Source organism: Gopherus flavomarginatus, chromosome 3 (genome assembly GCF_025201925.1).
Source record: "Gopherus flavomarginatus isolate rGopFla2 chromosome 3, rGopFla2.mat.asm, whole genome shotgun sequence".
Classification (NCBI taxonomy): Eukaryota; Metazoa; Chordata; order Testudines; family Testudinidae; genus Gopherus; species Gopherus flavomarginatus.
In genome coordinates this window covers 162,319,649-162,342,280 of record NC_066619.1, presented here as the reverse complement: position 1 = coordinate 162,342,280, position 22,632 = coordinate 162,319,649, and the positions used below count along the sequence as shown (strand labels likewise).

General features: G+C 42.1%; 1 protein-coding gene across 12 annotated transcripts in view; it reads left to right on the top strand.

Moving 5' to 3' along the window:
* Positions 1 to 22,632, top strand: part of FAM13A (family with sequence similarity 13 member A) — a 234,699-nt gene that overhangs the window by 184,420 nt on the left and 27,647 nt on the right. For all 12 annotated transcript variants that reach the window (XM_050943999.1, XM_050943998.1, XM_050943995.1 and 9 more), the window contains 4 exons: positions 4,883 to 4,959; positions 6,015 to 6,057; positions 12,332 to 12,482; positions 21,972 to 22,185. In XM_050943999.1, the coding sequence (XP_050799956.1) occupies positions 4,883 to 4,959; positions 6,015 to 6,057; positions 12,332 to 12,482; positions 21,972 to 22,185 (485 nt within the window). The remainder of the gene's footprint in view (positions 1 to 4,882; positions 4,960 to 6,014; positions 6,058 to 12,331; positions 12,483 to 21,971; positions 22,186 to 22,632) is intronic.

The window sequence follows — 22,632 nt, the reverse complement described above, 5'->3', positions numbered from 1 at the left end:
AATGTACCACAGCCTATAGAAGACACTGGTTTAAACTGCGCAGCGTTTTTGTTTTGAATCACAGCATGTTTGTGATCCCTGTTTGACCTTCCCAGTAGAAGACAGTTTGCTCACAGTGACAAACCACAAAAATTGCTGATGCAACATCTCCTTCCCCCATAGCCAACACAGGTACCAAATGTTGTGTTAGCAGTTAGAACCTACAGAGTCTTTCAACTTGGGCCCTTGATAAAGACAGGCATGCAATGCCATATGGTACCTGGGACATCCCAAACTTTTAGCACCATTGGTAGCATTACAATACCCTGAGAAAAGAGTAAGCTTTGCCAGCTGTGGAGTATTTTCTCTGGTTGTTCTTGGTTGAGTTCCAAAGTCTCCTATAGGTGAGTGCCCGTGAAATGTGATAGGTTTGTTTTGAAAAAGTACATTGTGTTCTGGCACACTTGTTTTAGGTTACACAACCGTGGTTATTTATCAGTCTAAAATGTACACAGATACCAATGAGAGAATGAGTTGAGTCCTTTTGTGTGTTAGATAGAAATGGTATTGATAACATTAAGGAAAGAAACTGAGAAATCATAGGCTCCATGTATTAGAATATGCTTTGTGCTAAATCTATCGCATATAATAGACATTTAATCTCTGCACCCTTAGAGCTGCTGCATGAGACAGATTTCAGCATTTGGGCCAAGAGTGCAAGTGGCTCTTTTGTGGGTGTTCTGGAGGTGGGAAAGGAGCCTCCCCCATCCAAAAAAGACCCTCTTGTACTTACTTTGGAATTGCAAGTACAATTGTAACTGGGCAGAGTAGAGCTAACTGCCCTCTGGCGGCAAGTACTGAACATGCAGTAGCTTCCCTGTGGGACAGTATGTGCAGTTGCCTCCTTTCCTCCTCTTTACTGGAGAAGACTGCATGATTTTCTTTGGTGGGGATTCGTCTTCTGCTTCCCATTACTGCGTTAATGGGTGGTACGGTGACCGTCCACAGACATTGGAAAGATTTCTCCTTTTCTTTTAAATAAACGTAAAGCAAATTAGTTTCTGCAGACGTGGGGCCATGTCCTGGCTCTGGATACACATGTGCAACTTCCACTGAAGTGCCATGGAGAGCCTGATTTGCTTTTACACTAAGGCCCCTTAATACCACTCTGGCAGTATAAAGGGGCCTGAAAGTGGGAGGACATTACACTGATGTCCCCATTCAGGCCCCTTCACTCTGCCAGAGTGAAGAGTAAATGAGAATCTGGCCCAGAATGTGGCCTTCAAGAAGGAAAGACTGCCAAAATACCTACTTGACTGAATACCTTGGGGTTGAGGGGTTGGGGAGTCTCTAACCCAGTGGTCTCCAACCTTTTTACGCCCAAGATCACTTTTTGAATCTAAGTGCAACCCAGGATTTACCCTGCCCCTTCCCCGAGGCCCCACCCTACTCACTCTAGGCCCCCCCCCCGGTTGCTTGCTCTCCTCCACCCTCACTCACTTAGTTGGCGGCTCCTTCATGGGGCCGTGAGCACGGGCGTGTACTTGGCGCGGTTTACCCCTGTCCCGGACACCTGCCCCTTCTGCGGCGTGAGGGAGACCCTGGCGCACGTTTACTTAGAGTGCGCCCGGTTGCAGCCCCTACACCGGCTCCTCATTAACATCCTTTTATGTTTCTGGCTGCACTTTTCCCCTCACCTCCTTCTCTACGCACTCCCTATCCGTGGCCCCACGAAGTCCCGGGACCTCCTGGTCAACTTCCTCCTCGCCCTGGCAAAAAAGGCCATCCACGCGACCAGGGAGAGGAGGTTGGCCGATGGAGACCCCGGCGACTGTGGGGCTTGTTTCCGATCCATGGTCCGTTCACGCATCCGGGCGGAGTTCCTCTGGGCGGCGTCTACTGGCTCCCTTGACGCCTTCGAGGAGCAGTGGGCGCTGTCCGGGGTTCTCTGCTCGGTGTCCCCGTCAGGCTCCCTTCTTATGACCCTTTGACCTCACTCCTGTCCCTGTTCTTCTATTAGTTGTCCCCCGAACTCAGTGGGTTCTGTGGTCCTGTGGGTCCTCCCCTTAGGCTGGGGGGGGATCCTTTAGCAGTGGGCGGGCTTTGCCCGCCCACTTCCCAGACACCCAAAAAAAAAAAAAACCTCTAGGATTGCCCAGTCAATCGCGATCAACCAGTTGGTGACCACTGCTCTAACCGCTCTCAAATGAAGGGCCATCAAATTGCATTGCCTATAGCTTCTCTGTCTCTTATACATTTCCCTTCTGTGGCCCTTCTCTGAACTGTGGATCTGCTGGAGGTTGGGATTCGTACACTGGCTGCACAGATCCTACCTGGAGCACACCTATGAGACATGGCCACGCACATTGTCACCTTGTGTGGTGTGGCTGAAAGTATATCTCTGTGGAACGGTCAAATGGAAACAGGAGGAATATTTCTGTGATAGTTTAAAGAAAGCACAAGTCAGAATGCACAAAATACACATAGTATAGGATGCAGCTGTAGAGAGGCAGCCTCTGCCAACAGGACATCACCCAGTAAATTGCTTGGAAAATAGATAGGAGATCTGCATCTGCCATCATACACAAAGCATGCACATATACTCGTAAGTTACTGCTCCTGTGGGACCCTAAGATGCAGCTTGAGCTGGCATGGCGACTGAACTCTCTATTATGAATGTGATTTATTTCCTATTTGTATTGCAGTATTACCCAGAGACCCAGCCAGGAAGAAGTCCCTATTGTTCTTGGTGAAGTATAGATACATAGTAAGGCCTTGTCTAAACACTGTTGTCCAGTTATATCATTATAGATGGATAGATATATCAGTATAACCTCCCACATGGATACTCTTATTCGGGTATATGAGTGACTTTTTTTCAGTTTACCATAAACCCTTTTCCAAATGATGTAAAGTAAACCGAAAAAGGCACTCTTATACCAGAATTAGGGTGTCCACATGAGTGGTTATACTACACTGGTATTACTGTACAGGTTTAAGTTCCTTCCTTAGCTTATCCCAATATAACTTTACTCCATAGAAAAGCCCTAAGAGACAGTTTCTGCCCCAGGAGCACTCAGGCGACATCCTCTTTCCCATTTTCTCTTAACTCTTCCCACCTCATCAGTGAAGCTTGAAATGGTTAGTAAGGAATTATGTGGGAACTCTTGTCTTATCTGCTCAGTAGCATCTGACCCAGAGTGTGAAGGGACACTCAAAGAGAAATCCTCTTCAATTAACCCTCCTAAGCAAAACCAAATAATAAACATTAAAACTTGTTATGCCCCGTTTTTATTTAAACTGCTAAAATTCAAGATGACCAGGCATAAAAATGAGATCAGAAGAGGCTCCTAAGGCAATGCTGAAGCATAACTAGACTGTGCTGATGGAGTCGTTTAGCCAAAAGAACACATCTGCTTGGATTTTAAAGAGAAGGGAGTTCCGCATCATGAATGTCTCTGAGTGCTGTGGGAATTCTGTTCTCACGTAGTCTTGTTCAGGAACTGCACTCTGATGCACTGGCAGAGAGCTTTTTCTTCTGTTCAAAAACCACTGAAGGCTGCCTTTCTGGAAGGAGACATATCCAAACATAAGAACTGAAAAATTATATTTGCATGCATGAAATGGTCATATTCAACTTATCTAGTAAGACACTAGAGGCGATTTTGAAACATGCTTCCAGTTTGAAAAAAACTCAGTAGGAAAATAATTTTCAATAAGCAGACACTCAAGTGTGTACAAGACTTGCTCACATATGTCTGCTTTCCCAGTCCCTCTCATTTATCTGTTTTTATAGGCACTGTAGAGGTGAGATATATTGAGCAGAAAGAAAGTAAACTACATGAGTTGCTTACAAGTTAGAGTATGTGACTTGACCTTGAGTGATGAAAGGTTAAAAAAAAATTTAAGGATTAGATTTTCACATCAGTTACACTTGTAAAATCTGACATTTGTATCTTGTGTTCCTAATTAGCTGTTTGCGTATGTCATTACTCAGTATGTGCTGTGTGTCCAAATGTAGGTCTTTTTGTGCACCCATTTTTTGTCTGTTTTTTTTGGTGCTCCATTTAGAATTCAGCATGGAGACTGTAAGAGACACAAACAACCTTATGGTCAGTGGCTGGGATAACCAGTGTCTAATGAAATCATGTCTGTAAAACTGACACACGTCATTTATAAGCCTTTTTACACAAGCGAACCAGGATAGATCAAAGTTCAGATTCTTTTCATAGTTTTTCAAACTTGAGATGAGTGACATCATTAATATTCCTTATAGCTGGTGACCAGAGCAAACCTCAAATCAAGATTGTGTAATTGATTGTCCTGTACTCATGTTGTTGTAGTTATGTAACCTCCATGTATATAGTAATCATTTTTCATCCTTAGTCTCTTCCTCTTTCAAGAAGAGGCACTTCATGATCCTTCCTGAGACAAACACAAACTGTGTCATTAAAATGTGTTTTGAGGCAACTCTATTACTTTGGTTGCTTTTACCTTAAAATCCTTGATATGAATGTGATTTAGTGAGTAAAGCATAGGATTGGCTGGTGGCAGATGTCTTGGATTTTGTTACCAGCTCTTCCACAGCTTGTTAAGAGATTTGCCCTTCTCTTGTTCTTTTTCCCAGTCTGTTAAATGGGGACAAGACTCCTAGCGTCACAAACTGCTCTTTGTGAAACACTTTAAGGGCTTCTGGTGACGGGCACTTGTTTTAGTGCCACACTGTTGTTTTTAGTGCAGGAAATTGATAGTAAAGCATGGTTTTTAAATTGTAATTGTATAAAAGACCCGTGACTGTCCCCTAGTTCTATGTAGTATTTGGTTTGGATATAGTGTTGTAATGGCCTCCAGTATGATTATTCCTTTTATCTAACTTATTGTCTTAATATTTGCTGTGTTACAGAGTATGGAAAGCTTTAGCTCCTCAAGGCCAATAGCCAGAGCAGGACCTGATGACATGGAGGTTTTGTCTGACGAAAGGTGACTTTTATAACTTACGTTTTGCTCTCCGTGGCTCTGTGTGATGTGATTGTTGCTTCTTAGGGTACGTCCACACTGCAGCTGGGTGCGTGCTTCCCAGGGCAAGCAGACGGACGCTTGCTAGTTCTGCTCAAGCTAGCTTGCTGAAAATAGCGCTGTGGCGTAGGTAATGGGCAGCAGCTCGGGCTAGCCACCACATGGGTGGGTGTGTACTCGGGCACTAGCCTGAGCCACCCCTGTTACTGTGGCTGTGCTGCTCCTTTTAGTGTTCTGTCTCTCTGTGCTGGCAGGCATGCTCCCATCTGCTGTACAGACAGACCCTTATTAGTCCATGAGGGGGTGACTTTCAGTTTGCTGCAGAGGGGCTTCATCACCACAGCCCCACATTGGACTTGTATAGAGAGGAGAGAGGCTCTGCAGGAAGGCCTTGGTCCCCTCTTGTATACCAAAAAGGGCTCGGCCCCCATGCCACATAGAATAGCATGGAGGGTAGGAAGACGGGTAGGCCCAGGAAAAGGGCCCCAGGATCCGTGTTTTCATGGGTACTGTAAACTCCAAATCCCACTCCCCCCACCCCCAACAACTGCTGCAGAATGGCAACAGATGCACTTTAGCCGAGCTCCCTAGCCCCAAGTTTGGGGATCCCAGCCCCCTTTTCTGCACTTCATTTTCCTCCCTCATAGAGCCCAATCACTCAACTTTGCTTGAGTAAGGAGAATTTTACTCCATCGCTGTATTTGTGAGTGTGGGTGTTGTTGGGAGATGTGAATTGGTTTGGATTAAGGGCAGAAGAATTTAATTCTATTATATTTTCCAAAAATAGCTTCTAAGAGGAAGCAAAATGGATGGGGTAGCAGCTTAGAGTGCCGTGACACTGAATATTACATATTGCTGTATTTACAAGCAATAGCAAACACACTACAATCCTTTTAAAAGAGATGTTATTGGCAATGGTAGCCAAAGCATAAAAAGTGGAGGGTACAAAAGTTTGTTTGCTTTCACTGTGAGACAGTCTGGTTTATTTTTGTTTTTCCTTTTTCTTTTTTTTTAAATAGCAAAGAAAATGAAAACGACGGTGTGTTTTTCAGGCGCTCACAGGTTGGTATCTTCATATTTTTGAGATGATCCTGGGCAAAACAAACAAAAAAGTTTAATTTTATAGAACTAGCCGGTCAGGAAGGTAAATGCTTCAAATGAAATGTTGTAACTCTGAGGCAGCGTCCTGACCTCCAAAATGAAGTTTGCTTTGTTTTTCTCCTGGATATAATTGAACAATGAGGCTTAAAACATCTGTTCCTTTCCCTGTAACCCTTACTTATCAAAAAAACAAAAGTCACTGAAGTCAGCAGTTTGACATTGAGTTCCATAAAGATCCTAGTGAGCAGGGCATGTGACTGATTAGTTCACCGTGTACTGAGATTAACTTTGTGTCTCCTGTTTTTTTCTGAAATAATTTTGATCTTTTATATATGACTTCCCATTGTGGTTTCCTAATCTTGGTGGATAAATTTTCATGACGCTGTCTGATGCAAATTCATTTTTTCCTCCCTTTCTCTCTTGGGGATGGTGACTTGAGGGAGGGAATTGCTTATTTAGAAGGGGTCTGTTTCTGCCCTATGCTAATCATTTTTCACCCTGGCTTCTTGCCAGTGACTCTGTAACTATTCTAAGAAATGTACCCTGAGAAGCCAGCTAGATATGGTTTAATTGGAGTTATGACCTGAAAAGCATTCATGCCATCTTTTTACACCACATTTCTTTCCCTGTGGTTGTGCCTGCACAAGACTTTTTTTTCCCTTAAAGTTGCAATACTACGAGTGCAGCTGTGCCGGTAAGTGCCATAAAAGGAGTGCCAGTGTTACTAGGGCTGCCAGCATTTTAATCACTAGTTCATTTAACACTCTCAGCAGGTCTAGACAGCACAGCAGTTAAAATGCCACTGAAGACTTATCTGCACCAGCGCCCCTGTAGATACTTGCAGTGGGGGGAGGGATATCTCAGTCATTTGACCACTGGCCTGCTAAACCCAGGGTTATGAGTTCAGTCCTTGAGGGGACCACTTAGGGATCTGGGGCAAAATCAGTACTTGGTCCTGCTAGTGAAGGCAGGGGGCTGGACTCAATGACCTTTCAAGGTCCCTTCCAGTTCTAAGAGATAGGATATCTCCATTAGTTTAATTTATAACAGGGATGGGGAAAAGAAAAAACTATTGTGGACAAGGGCTGTCTGTATTCCACGTGATGGGTTGGAGGTTGAGAGGGGTATTGCAGCTGATATTTTTAAACCCATCTCTTTGCGCTGTTTAAAAATAGTTGCTGCTGTTTTGTTGATGTTGTTAGACCCTTTGATTTCCAGCAGTGGTACTCTCGAGAAGCAGGAAGGGTAGAGAGAACTGGAAGTGATTGTCTGAAAATGATGAATCATTGGGCTCAGCATGGCCCTGTCATGGCATGTTGCTACAGAGGTTATGCAGGCCGTGTTTTCACTGAGGGAGGTGGCAATGACTTAAGACTCACTTTGTAGCTTTGCCACAAGCTTTCAACTTGACCAGAGTTCACTCTGTGACTAGAAATACAGTCTAGTCCCCAGTTCCCCTGGGCTCCAGGGAGGAAAACAATCTGTGACAGCCCTGCACCAGGTACAGATAACTCCACATCAGCTCAGCTGGGCTGGCTAGCACATTTATGGGGGCTTGAGGATAGAGCCCAGGCTTCAACCATGCCTTTCCCCTACCTCTCCATTCTGTGTGGGAGAGGACACAGGGGTCTGCAGAGGCTGCTGTCTCCAAACTGCTGCATGGTATGGACAGTAACTTTCTAAGAGCTGACCCTTGGATTTCAAACTAGTTTTGTTTTGTTTCATTTTATTTTAAAAAATCTGGAATATTAAATTATGGTTTCAAAATGAACTTATCCTTATAAATAACTTAAAATTTAATAAGAAAAGTGCAGCATTAACCCTGAGATCGCATTATATAGGAATTACAAGGTCAAGAAAATGTTGCATTCCTTCACGGTAGTTTTACATTCCTTGTGCTTTGTAAGCCTGTTGCTTAGGGGAGCTTAAAACATACCTTTTGTAACAAACAACTCATTGACTAAAAGTGAAAGACTTTTACTTACCCTTCCACCCACCCACACCACCACAAGTATAAGAATTTTGAAGAAGATATGAGGAGCTTGCAAGTTGAGATAATTGAATAGGCATTGGTTGTTCCTGATACAGTTTTTGGTTTGCACTGGACCCTGGATGCAGGCATGTAGAGCCATGCTCCAGAATCTAAACTTTCATTTAAAAAAAAAAAAAAGGTTTCTAGCACTTACGATTGCGAAAGGAAACCTTTCCAAACTGGAACTGAATGTAACCAATGTAAATGATGTCTGTCTGGGTCTGCATACACCCTGAAACAGTAGCTCTCAGAGGCATGTAAACTGTTCCCATTCATTTCAGTGTTGACCTTGAAATGTAATGATGCCAGTCTGTTTGTCAGCATATTAACTGCTGATCATATTGACATCCAGCTGATGTGCTCATTCCACAAACTAGAATGGCTTCCCAGACCTTCCCAGGTCTTAAAAAAAAAAAAACTGATTTGGGGGCTTCAACTGCAAAAACCTCTAGCTTCCACCTGCCAATCTTTATAATACAGTTAATGCATTTCCAGTATTCAACTCTGCAGCACATGAAACATGTCAAGGGTTGAGTAAAATAAATGGAATTTAATGCCAGATGAACTAACAGAGGGGTCCTGTCGGGTAGTATTATTTTCCCCTCAATTAAATCACTAAAATCTTTAGGTTTTTACATTTATGCAAAGCTGCAAATGATTCCCCAGATGCAGTGAGATTTGCATAATTCAGGGGTTAGCCACAGAACGGATAGTGTCTTGGAGCTTTGGGAAGATGTGCCACGTTTCACAGTTCTAGTAGTTTGTTACTGGGAGGGTCAGAGAGCCCTTTAAAGCAAACACAAAAGAGATTTGGATCCACTTCCGGCTGTCAGTAGAATACAGACTTCTGAACTCGATTCCGAGACGTTTCTGTTTCTTTCTAACATTTTGAGATGGCTGAGCACATTGTCATACACACTTCAGAATAAGAATCACGACTTTCTCTGTTTAGACAGCACCTAGTACACTTACTGCAACCAAAACAATAATTACTTTCATCATTCCCCAGGCAGAATTAAAATAAGCATAAATGGCTACCTCTGCTTTGTTGTTGTCTTACCCATGAAGCACCATGAATGAGAGAGATTTGCATCTATGTCAGTCACTTCCATTCTGGCTCTAGTACCAGCATTTCAGCTATGGTGTTGAAATATGCTGCTTGCCCCTATGTAATCTTCCATCCCTAAAATGAACAGCTCAATAAAGGACGTGATTTTTTGAAAGGGATCAGAACCTGGCCGCCTATTTTGCAGCTCCAGTTTTGCCAGGTACAAATAAATCATGTAAATATCAGCCTACCTGATTTATTGATTGTCATGTAATTAAACTCTAGGTGGCATCAATTGCAATCCCAGTTATTTGCAACCACAATATTTGTTCCTAGAAAATGTAGCTGTGAACGGTTTCTAAAAATCATATCCAAAGTGTCTAGTAAGATTTTGTTTTTGTTAATGTTACTAGTATCAACAGTATATCATGACTTCAGGCTAGTAAGATCAGTAGAGATTTCTTTAGATTTGTAAGGAATGGTAATATATTGACCCCTGAAGCATACTGTTTCCCATTTTTTCTGTTGCTATTTATACTTCCAACTCAGCTTCATAAAGGCTGGAAGCTAGTTGCATCAGGCAACCAAAAAGAAAATTGTTGTCATTAAAATAGTGAACTATCCGTGGAACTGTAGGTTGAGACTGTTAATTCAAATGCATTAGGTTACACTAGCGCGCATCTGTCTTCTTGTCTCTCTTGGGTTTATGCCACCATTATTTTTCAGAATGCCTAATGGTTTATTCGTAGTATTAGGAGCTACATGAGTGAGTAAGTAGCCCATGCCCTCAAGAACTGAGAGTAACTGATTGTTATAACAGGACAGATCCATTTTTAAGCAAGAATTTCAAATATTGCAATCAGCTAAGTGAACTCAAAGGAAAACACGTCATTAAGTTACTATGTCAATGGAAATATTTACAGTGTGGTGAAATGTACCCATCTGGAACATACATTATATCTGCAGCAGATATAAATGTATCCAGAGTCATGATGAATCATGAAATTATAAGGTTGTTGTGGGAAAACAGTTAATTCTGTAATAAGTATAGATGATGGTAATAAGGTAAATTACTTTTTCTGGTTGCTGCCTTCTAAATGCTCCATTTATTCCTGAATGTTCTGTTAACTGCTAAAGAAAATAGTTTAGTTTACTCAAGTTGCTGTAGAAACTTAGTATGTTTTTCCCTTCAGATGATTTTATTAATTACATCACTTTGAAAGCTCATTGCAGGACTTTCAGTCTTAAATTAGTGTGATGACAACACGAGGGCAGATTATAAAATGGTACAGTTTGTCCTTTAGGGAGTGGATAACAGTGTTTGTTTCTGCCCTTTCATGAATCCTGTTGTTATAGGAGTTTGCAATCATTTAAATCTCTTCGGAAAAAACAAAACAGAACACATTTTTGTTGAATGTAAGGAAATATTTTAAGTCCACATGTGGGAAGCAGCTTGTAAGATATCGGATAGTAAACTGACATTTGTGCTCATGATACACACACTCTAGTGTTGTCAAGTATTTCCTTGGTGCAATGTAAAACAGGGAGAGTTAAGTTTCTAATTCATGGTAATATCAGCTGGCATTGCCTTATTATGGTTAAATAATGTTTAAAAAAGCTAATCTACCGAAAAGAGAAACAAAATGTAAAGTTATGCAAATACATTATGTTGCAGTATTTATAAATACCAGGAACTTGAGCATCAAGGTTATAATGTTTTTTTAAATCAAGATGTCATGCATATTCTCTGAGCAATTTTCTCTAACGTCGAATATTCATTGCTATGCTGAATACAGTAAAATTGTTATGCTTTAGAATATTGTAAGTAGGACACAAAATTTGTATGTGATTTAGGGATATGCATGTATGCAGTGTCAATTCTGACAGCTCATTCTGTGCAGCTTTGAAGTGTGGGCTGGATCCAGTGTCACTGTCTGTACAATGACAATTCTCTTTAGAGTCAAGTTTTTTGGACACAAACTCTCAGTATAATCATTTGTGCTATTCTATATCACTCACTGGATTGCTAGAAGGTCTTTTTGTTTGTTTGTTTTTAACATTCTGCTTTTCAGTTACCTACTTCACTATGATTTATCAGCTAAGAATAAACTATGCTTACTGAAATCAAGTATTATGTAACAGTTTATGTATATATCCGAATGCTCTGTGTTTGTTTAGGTGTATATACGTACATACATACATGCTTTACTTTATGCACACACTTGCAGTGTGTCTGGAGTGAGAGAATAGAAGTGATTTCTGCATGAACACACAGCCTATGTAGTATTCAGTGGGTGAATAATAGTGAAGCTAGCAGCAGTTGCTTCATGCTAGATATAAATTATGGATCACTTTCTTGACAGCAGGTTGTGTGCTTTTTTTAAAAAAAAGAAGCTACTTGCTCTTCCCTGCATTTTTTTGGCTTTTTCCCAGGGTCCACACTACTTCCAGCTGTGATGCCAAACCCTACAGCCGTTTAGGTTTGCGCAACATTGCTTTAATGCTCAGAGCTCCTCCATAAATAGTTCTGCTCTCCCCACGCCCAGCTAGCAAACAACCACAGGAAATCAGGGCATGTGCAGCCAGCACAGCTTAGCTGGCACTAATTGATCTGAGCCTGCACAGCCTGCATGAGAGCATTTGTGTGTGAGGCTTGCGCTTCTCACTTTCCAGAGCTGCTGCTGCTGCCTCAGGAGCAGGGACAGCTGCTTTTAAAAGACACCATGTTGCTGCTGTAGCCGTAGCAACAACAGCGGCATTTTTGTTGACGTTCCAAAGAGTTTCACTTCTTTAAGGAAACGCACCCACCCTCTCTCCCCCCTCCATCTCTGTTCTTCCCAGTCAGTGATTTGAGGCGTTTTTCAACTGCATGCAGTTGTCTGGACAAACAGCCTCGGGAGCTTCTTGTGGCTTTCCAAACAAGGAAAAGTTCAAGGAAAGCAGAGGGACGGATGTTTTTGCCAGTGTGAGTGACCAATTAGCATTTCGGGGTCACTGAACAGGGAATTTAGTTTCTGAGCTGGAAACATTGTGGACTGTTTGTTTTTGATCTTTTAGCTTAAAGGAACACACTTGTTGCTGCAGCTATAGGTATTTTTTACCTCCTTCTGAACGTTACTCTTTTTTTTTCTTTTCGTGTGTGTTTGGGATTATAGCAGATTTCGAGCATGAAGATTCAGGAGCACCCGAGCATCCCCGAAACCAAATTACAGAGGAACCAAGATGCTGATGGTCAGGAAGATAGCTTCGTCTCAGAAGTGCCTCGCCTGGACTTGACAGCCTTGTGCGATGACAACAGCTGGGAAGGTACAGTTGTGTGCTTGCTGGTATGACACCGAAAGAGAGAGTGAGGGGAACATGAGTGGAGTGGGCGTATCTTTGGGTTTATAGTGCCTGGCCAAAAACAACAGGAAATATATTTTTGTCTGGAGAAACTGGAAATGGAACAGTGGGTTGGTGCCAAGTCTGACTGTAACGTAGGGAAAGGCGGGAGAGTGTGTTTGCTCCTTTCTTGCAGTGATTCTTCCTTTCTGATTAAGAATTATTCTTTTCATGGTGTTTTGCAGCCCAGGCTAGTGAGGAGCTGGATCCTACTTAAGCAAAACTGAGTATTTTAAAGACAAAAGAGAATATCCTGCTTTCTCCCTGTGCTACCCCTCCCCACTTCCCCCTACATAGATATGAAAATCAGGGTTCTATTTCCTGTCCTTTAGTGGTCCTTAGAGACAGTGCTTCCCTAGTCTGTGTTATACTCCGTGTAGAATTCTATTCACCAGGTAAAAAAAAATGTTAAGTTGCTTGCAGTTCAAATATCTTAATGCTCTGTCTTAGTTTGGTTTTCCAGAGGTTTTTTTGCACTGACTTTGTTAATGGGTTACCTATATTCAGACACACAAAGCGATCTTTTCAGTATAGCGCTTTGCAGAGATTAATGCAGGAGTTGTGGTGTGTTTGTTGTTTACATTGCATGTAAATAAACACTGAAATCGTACTGCTGAGTAATTTACACCATATATGCTGCATGTTTGTGGGGAGGGGAGCCACTTACTATCATTAGCATTTTCCTGTCAGCAAAATGACCAGGCATTCTGATCTATCCCAGAGATGCTAAGGGGCCAAATGGCTAAGAAAAATAACTTTTTTTTAAATGCATATTTGTTGAATTACACATTTTGGGCCCAATCCTGCGAGATGCTGAGCAACTCGACTGCCAGTGACATCAAGAGGAGTTAAAGACGCTCAGGATCTTTTACGATCAAATCAATTATGATTCCTGCCTATATCCTTTTTTCCAGTGTGCAAGTGAGTGTGCTTTTGTTGTTAGTCCTGAAACTTGGCAGGCGTGGATTGGGAGGGGCTCTTGGTATAGAAAAAGAGTGTTTAAAAAAAGAGACAGAGAGAGAGACAAGCATGTAACAGGCATCTACTACTCTGGAAAACAAAACCTGTGAGCAGTGCAGCATGTTGACAATGGACAGGTTCTTTGTTCCTGGTTCCACAGCCTACGTGACACATGTCTTCTGCTTTCCATGTAGGAGGGACTAGTGATGACAGTGTGGGGCTGGGCAGACCAAACCAGTAGCAGTGGGTGCCCCTGATTCAAAGTCAGGCCACCAGCTACCTTCAGTGGCACTGAATTTCTCCACCTCTACCTCCAGCTTGGGAATTCCCTAGATGATATCATCATGTACAACACATCTGATTAAAGGGCAACACGTACTGCAAAGAAGTCTCCCAAGAGACATCTGATTCATTATATTTTATAGGGATTCTAATTAGCCATAACCTGAAGGGTTTGGACAAGCATAGGAGTTTTTGTGTTTTTAAAGGTGACAGAGGCAAGAATCTCCCCTGTGTATTCTGCTGTCACTTGAGCCTTTTGAAATAAAGATTATTTTCTTTCCTTGATTCCTGCACATAACTCCCATTGACATTAACGGAGTCATATGTATGCCTCAAGGGGAGAATAGACTGATAAGCTTGTCTCCCAGAAACTGCCCTACCTCGTGTTACACATTTTAGTTCTGATACAAAGAACTTTTCTAGAGATGCTCTGACTTGCCATAAGGACTCAGGACCATTTTCATGAAAATGAAAGGGGTGTGTGTGTATATATATATTTTTAGAAAGCACTTTTTTCAGACTGTTTTTCTTCCTCCTTCCTGTTTAAAATACATATGTTATGGAAGAGGAGTTTGGCAAAAGGGACAGCCAGAGCAGGTGAGACATGTGTCAGTTGTCTCCAAATGCCACCATTTTGTAGTTGCAGTATGAGTGGAGCAAAATGGTGGCTTCTGTGTCTTGGTGAACAGGAGACTTTGAACCCATTTCAGCTATGAACATGTAGTCAGTCTGGCAGTGGCTAAAAAGAGGAAGCTGCTAGCCCAAACTCAGACATAATTTCCACATCTAGAGCCAGATTTTGTCTGTGAGATGACTCATAAATCACTGCTCACAAATATGAGTAAGGGGTTCACAGTCTGGCCTCTATTCTTATGATCTAGGCAGTCTGACCCGCATGGCAGTCTACTGCATGTCCTCCCTCTTCCTCTGAATTGGCACTACAGCTCTGCTCCTTCCATGGTAAACAGCAAAATCTTCCAAATTCAAATACACTAACAACGTTCATCATTGTGTTCTATTAAATTCTGGTGTAACAGCTCAGAATCTGCCCTTAAAATCAGTGAAATGGCCAATTCCTTAGGCAAGCAGCTCAGGTTGTGGTTTGGACTGCCTGTGAAATTCTAGCATTGTGTACTCCTGATTGTATCCGCTATTAGGTATTTAGAAGCCACAGAACACTGGGTTTCTGGTGGAGTGGCTCCTAATTGGCTTGTGAACACAAATTCAGTAGCTGAGGTTCCCTTCACCTCCAGGTATTACAGCCTCCGATTAAAATTCTTAGGAAAGCTCTAAGGGAAAGCAGATATGAAACAGTTCTACAAGATAGTCTTGTGTGCGGAATGGCTACTGTTCTCTTACCTTTACACACACAGACTAAATCTCATCGTATTTAAACCACAATGTCTTAACGCACATCAGTCTCTCTCTCCCTCAGGGGATTCTTCCAGGCACTTCACTAGAACTGAGTATCTTTTGGGGGTAAAGGCACAAAGTAGTAATTATCCAGCCCACCTGAGATAGCATCAGGTTAGAAATGTTCATCTTTGGGACCACTGCGACATGGATAACTCTGTGCCCCCCCCCCCCACCTCTTTGTGCTCCTCGCTCTGATCTAAGCGGTCTACGGAGGTGGCCCGCTTGTTGGCAGCTGGAATGAAGTCAGATTTGGGGCTAGTCTACATGTGGAGTTGTTGCTGATTAACTTTATGAATGGACAGGCCCTCACACACAGAATGGTCATCCCCACATGGGGTGACATTTGTTCTGTCTGCATAAAGACTGACTTTGGGTCCTATGCAGGAGGAGTTTGGGGAGGTGTAATCCCCCCACGACCACCACCACCCATATACACACAAGGGCTACCATTCAGCTGGAATAGCAGTTGCAAATTCTCAAGGGCTGGAGCCAGTGGATCTGCATAAAAAAAGCTCCTGATGTGGGCCCTCCCTGAACCATCCCCACATAGCTGGCACACAAACCAGTCTTTTGTGCTACATAGAGTACGTCCACACTACCCGCTAGCAATCGATCTGTCGTGGATTGATTTATCGCGTCTCATCTAGACGCAATAAATTGACCCCCGCCACGCTCCCCGTTGACTTCAGAACTCCACCAGGGTGAGAGGCGGAAGCGGAGTCGACAAGGGAGCCGCAGCCATCGATCCCGTGCTGTTGTGAGGATGGGAAGTAAGTTGAAATAAGATACGTCGACTTGAGCTACGCTATTCTCGTAGAAGTTGCGTATCTTACATCCGCCCCCTCCCCTAGTGTAGACCAGCCCATAAGGTGTGCACAGGCACTCTGATGCAGCCCCTTCAGGGCTTAGAGTATGGAGGGCCTTGCACTGGCCCCTTGGACCAGAATGAATTTCACTGTGGTGCCCATAGGCATTGAAAAAAGAAGCTATTTCTCTGCATAGGTGCCATGATTTTATAGGATACATTCAGTTGACACAAATTGAGCAGGTTTTCTGTTTCTGCATCAAATGCTAAGGTGATGCACAGATAAAATGCATTTCATAAAGAGTAACACTGGCCCTGCAGCTCAGCTCTGCTGCCCTTAAATAGGTTCAGTACTGGGCTGTTTGTGACTGCTAGGGTAGCCTGCAAAGTTAGTGATTCTGTGCAGGCTGGCAACAAATAAAACAGAGCGTTTCCAGAACTGCTTCCATCACAAAGGATTTTAATCTAGTCGTTGTGGATCAAAGTGCCAGGAGTGGACGGGACATCCTGCTGCTTTCATAGTCTAACGTTGCTTTGCAAAATTATCACAAAACGTTACTAGCTTGGGCCTCAAACCTCCTCCCTTACCCTTTACCACAATGAAAAAATGATAGTGAAACCAACGAATGATATGTAATTTTCCCACTTGCCTAAGGCTAGTCATGTTTTTTTCAATGGGAAAGTGGAATATTGCTGGGTTGACCCAAATTGACTGTCCCCCAGTTTGCTGTCTACTTTGCCTTATTTATCTTGCATTAGAGTATTAAAACTAAACTTAAGCCCAGATTTTGTAATAAAAATCTTTTATAAAACCCACAATCAACAGCAGTGTTTTCACCTTATTTTTTTAATTACAGTGAAAACAGGCATTTTTAAACAAATAAGCATTCTCCTGCAGTGTTGGAAACAGAAACATTGCACCACTAAGAACCTGAAAATGAACAACAACAAAAAATCAACAAAGGGCATAAATAATTACCAGTAGATTGGGTTTTTTAAATTCATTATTTGGTTAATCAACAGTTTTATTAAAAACATATTTAAAGGGACTTGTTTTTAATGTAACCAGTCTGAAGGTGATAAAGTGCCTTGTATTTTCTCACTGTTATAAACAGAAATGAAATAAATGTAATTTTACTCTATTTGGTCATTTCTCCTCACCATATAGTTACTTGCAACAAATAGTACTTATATTTTTATCATCATTTATTATGATGATTCATTATTGTGTTAACAAAATATAAACATGGGTACATTAGGAATCGTGTCAATTTGACTTCTGTAATGGAAATTTTTTTTTATCCCCGAGCGAAGATGTGATGATGCTTCACTAGGGCTGTATATTATTTTGATACACTAAGAGAGGCCACAGTATAAGACATTTTTTAAAAATAAAACTAGTTATTTTCTCTACTGATACAGCACATTACATTCCTTATAAAACTAGTATGTATGTTACACTTTAAAATTGTATTAATTAATTTTAAAAGATCATTTTAATTCCTTTCATTTTCTTCAGTGATTTCCAATGAAATTTAGGGCAGTACCCCGGCAGATAAAACTTAATATAGATCAGTTGCTTCACCAGTTTACACTATCTGAAAATCTGGCCTTCATATTTTAGTCAGATATCTGTCTCCTTTAAGAAGTACTGGTACAGCACTTTAGATATCATTGTTCAGTGTATGAACCCATTTTGCAACTGTATTTACATCTGTATGCATAGGTATTTTACATATGCTTAGGTGATATTTTGTCCTGCAGAGAACCACTTGAATTTTTTGAGGGTAAACAAAATAAAAATATAAAAAATTCCCTATAAGAGGATAACAGATGGTCTTGAGATAACCATATTCATTTATTCAGCCTAGAGACCACTACACTGCGTTCTCCTCACCTCTTGATTAAAATACTTTTACTGTCAACTGAAGACCATCATTTGTCCTTCCTATGACCATTTATTAAAGAGGTAACGGTAACATATATATGTGCACCTACATAGTTGCATGCATGCACAACAGGTGGCTGAAAGCGTCAATGGCAGATTAGTTGTGGGACTATGAAAGGTAATAGACCAGTATTGAAGAGGAGAGAGTGAAGGCTACAAACATAAGTTTGCCTTTTCCACACAAACTTGGAAGAGGCAAGGCTAAAGGAATTGAAATGGAAGTTCCAAACCAACAAATAGAATGTTTATACATAGACACTCTGAAGTGTTTACACCCATGTGCACAATTTCTTAAGTAATTTCTTTCCTGTATTTATGCATGTCCCTTATTACTGGAGAATGAAAAAAGATATCCTAAAATAGAAGTGCTCTGGTTGCTGGTTAGAGGCATGGAGGGACTCCCCTATGGAGGAGAGGTTGACAAGACTGGCACTGTTTAGTTGAGAGAGAAGGTGAATAAGAGGAGACATGATAAAGGTATTCAAATTAATCAATGGCTTAGAGAAGATAGAGCACTCCTGTTCACCTTTTTACTCACACAAGGACAAGGGACATTCAGTAGAGCTGAAAGTATATGTAAAAGTAATGAGAAAATATTTTTAACACAACACATAAATAACCTGTAGAACTTACCCAGTCCAAGAATTTAGCAGGTTTAGTTGTTTATATTGGTAATGAGAGCTTCCATTATGAGAGTGTTACATTAGGTAAGATAAACACATAAATAATACAAATCCTTATGCTTCAGGCCATAAGCCAACCAGGGACTAGGAGAACCTTCCCCTTTGGGTCAGTTATTCTATAATTGTGCATGACAAGGAGCATTTGGCACTAACCACTGTGGGAAATGAGATACTGGACTAGTTGGGCCATTCATTGATCTGATTCCATACAGCAGATCATGTGTTCCTTTGCTACTTGCTCCGTTTCTGTTCAGGCTTTGTTAGCCATTTTGACCTCCTGATCTAATTATTTCAAAATATTATATACCGCAAGTGGAACAACTAACCCAAAGAGTCAAGACCTCGAGGAATGAAAGTGGGAAATAGTCAGTTTTCTGTAGCTGCCATTTGTTCCGTCCAAGTTTCAAACTTTCTTTTCTTTTAGGACTTCCTTCCTCTCCCCCTTTCTGACCCATTCTTTAGAATGTACATTTCAGCTTTTCATCTGTATTTGAAATTAATAGTGGTACCGCACATGCCTCAGTCATTGCTGACTGTAAAACCTCTTATCTCAGAGCCCTCTGGAGTCGTTGTGATACTTTATATGGTACCTGATATCTGGAATGTAAATCTACCTCAGGACAAAGTCACATACATCTTTGTTCACAGGTTGGGTAGTAGCTGAGTTTGTTTACTACTATATGCATTCCTTTTTGCCCTCATTTTTTCTCTTCTAAATCCCAGCAAGGCATAATGCTAATCCCACTGACTGTAAACCACCCAAATACTTCTTATTTTAGAAGATGCTACTGTAACGTTGTTAATTCTCCCTGATGGGAAGTGGGATCACTGGAAGAATTATATGAGAGTAACTTGACCAGTGAGGGTGGGGAATCAAAGGACATTAGTTTCCACATTTCACTACCACAGGGTCTCAAAAGACCTTTCTGAAAACATTGGGCTGTGTTAAAATTCAGGGAAATAGTTGGACTCTGGAATGTGTATGGCTCCAAATCATCAGATTTGATTCAACAGCTTGTAGATTGCGAGTATATTTTTTAACCTTAAACTGCTGTATTTTCTCTCTATTATTGGGTTCCTTCAGGGTAAGGCAATTTAGAAAACATTTGCTGCAGAGATTATGCAAGGGAACTGCATAATATACATAGGGCACTACCAAATTCAGGGTCCATTTTGGTCAATTTCACAGTCATGGGATTTTTAAATTAGTAAATTTCATGATTTCAGATATTTAAATCTGAACTATCATGGTGTTGTAAGTGTAGGTAGGGATCCTGGCCCAACTCTGAAGGCAGCAGCGCAGAAGAAAGAGTGGCATGATATGGTGTTGCAACTGACTTCTGCCCTGCTGGGGGTAGGGTGCTGCCTTCAGAACTGGACACCTGGCCAACAGCTGCTGCTCTCCGGCCCCTCAGCTCTGAAGGCAGCATAGAAGTAAGGGTTGCTATACTGCAACCCCCCTACAGTAACTTTGCGACTTCCCCAACAACCCTCTTTTCGGTTGGGACCCCCAGTTTGAGAAACGCGGGTCTCCCCTGTGAAATCTGTACAGTATAGGGTAAAAAAATAGCCAAAGGACCAGATTTCATGGTCTGTGACGCACTTTTCACAGCAATGAATTTGATAGGGCCCTACATATATATGTATAAACTAGTGGTAACTTGATGTACATGTGTTGTTTTTTAAAAAAAATTACACATCCATCACAGCTGAATCAGTGCATCTTCTCTGCAGCTGTGGTCCTTTGGGGCTTTTCTGGAGGCTGGCCACAAGTGAAAGTTTGCCTTTTCCATCTCAGAACCCTGGAGAAGGTCCATTGTGCGAATAGCACCTGCCATTCCTTCAGGAGTGGCTCAACTTTCTGGGAACAGCATCAGTCTTTGAGGCAGAGGCGTGCATCTAGCCTTTGATGCATAAATAATGTAAAACGCTTTACACTCCATTTGGTACTGAATTGAGTATCCCTTGAATTCAGTAGTGCAGAGGACAGTGGAGTACCTTAAACCTATTGGGCCATACGGTGGTTTTACAAGAGGATAGGAACACGGAAATGTAACATTATGCAGTAAATGGAAGTGCTACATTTTTCAAAATTCACAAAATAAAAAGGCCTGATCTCTCTCATTGGTATAAGATCAGAATCAGAGCCTGTATCCGCAAGAAGCAGATGACTCTGTAGCTGTTTTAAGGCCCTTTCCAATGATTCATCATCCACTATTTGATGTTTTTTCTAACTTTTTTATTTGATTTCAGAACTTCTTGTTAGAATTGCATGTTCAAAGCACAACTCTTAGATCGTCTAATCCTCTGGAGCTAAGTAGGAGCATGCAAACCAGCTTAGTAAATGATCTGAACAGAGAATGTTAGACCCTTTATGGCATCTGGACAGAGTGACCACGGGATTGAAATGATTTTTTTTCGGTTTGTTCCAGTATGCTAATCGGCATTCCCAAAACATATTTCCCTTTCTCACACCCCCAGTCTTCCAAGATGGTTACTTTTACCGTCAGATGATTAATTCAGCTCGTGGGTGGGAGATTTATTAGCAGTACTAGTGTGAGAGAGACTGAGTGGCTCCAGGTGTCGTCGTTATCTTTTTTTTTTTAACATGAGAATAATTGAGCTGAATGATTTATTGTTGTTAACACTTTTACAGCTGTAGTAGGCTAGGCACGCCACAGCACAAAATAGTAAGATCTGAACCATGCCCCCTTGAGATAAAAATCGACTGTTAGCCATGATGCAGTGATTGAGGGTATCATAAAGCAGGGAAGGAATAAGGTGGGGAAGGGTGGGGGGTTTACAACAATGGGATCACCTTGTTAATCATTTATGGCACCTGCACATCTTGTGAATCAATTGATTCCTCCTGCATGTACTGTTCTGCTGCCCTGAGTTACCCCCTTTATACTTGAATATATTCAAGTCTGTTCGGTTCCTGCCCCAAAGGTTTGGACAGCAAAGGGGGCAGTTGCTGTCAGGTTTAGTGTCTATTGGAATCAGTGAGCAGTGATGACTGGTCAGATTTAGGGCTTAATTCTCCCCTGCCTGGCACCTTGTGGAGTCATATGCACCTGTGCAGCATGCTCCCATTCCAATCTGGTAGCATTTCACACTCCTCCTGCACTCACTTTGCGCACAAGTAAAGGGTGACCATGGGTGCCAGCCAGTGAAGAATGAGGCCCTCTCTCTAAAGGAGGGGGGAACTTGAGACAAATATGACTTTAAAAACTGGCCCATGGCTGTGGTGATCATTGAATGCATTTAGAATAAGGAAAATTAAAGCTCATGTTCATTGAGTGGTTTCAATTGATTTCCAGAGCCCGTCCCAGCTTTCTCCTCCAGGGAACGAGATGGCCTAGACTCCGACGAAGCTCATCTGTCCCCACAGGCTGGAGGTCTAATTCGCCAGCTTCTGGATGAGGACAGCGATCCAATGCTGTCCCCTCGTTTCTATGCCTATGGGCAAAGCCAGCAGTACCTGGATGATACAGAAGTGCCTCCCTCCCCTCCTAACTCCCATTCATTCATGAGGTAGGTGGTGGTTTCACAGCAGCCATCTGAGCTGCTGGCTTTGCTCCCAGCACTGCCCAGTAGCAAAGGACTGCACAGTGGTAATGAGCAGCATCTCATTTAGCAAGATAATGCCATGTAACCCGATGTGTGGGTGAGGCTGGTGATCCCCACCAACAGAAGCCTCCTCACTTGCTATTGCAATGATTTCTAGAAGTGGCTTCCAGGTTCATGCCTGAATACCCAGGATACTTCTGTCACAATAAGGAAGCTGTCATATCTTGCTGCAGTGTGTCTGTCATTACAGAGAGGCGGCAGTGGATGCCTGATTGGATTCCCAGCTCTGCCATTGATTTTCTGTGTTGCTTTGGAAAAGTTACTTAACTTTGTATGCCCCAGGTTTCTTCATCTATGACATGGGAATAATGGTACTTACCTTCCTGTGTAAAAGGCTTTGAGGGCATCCTC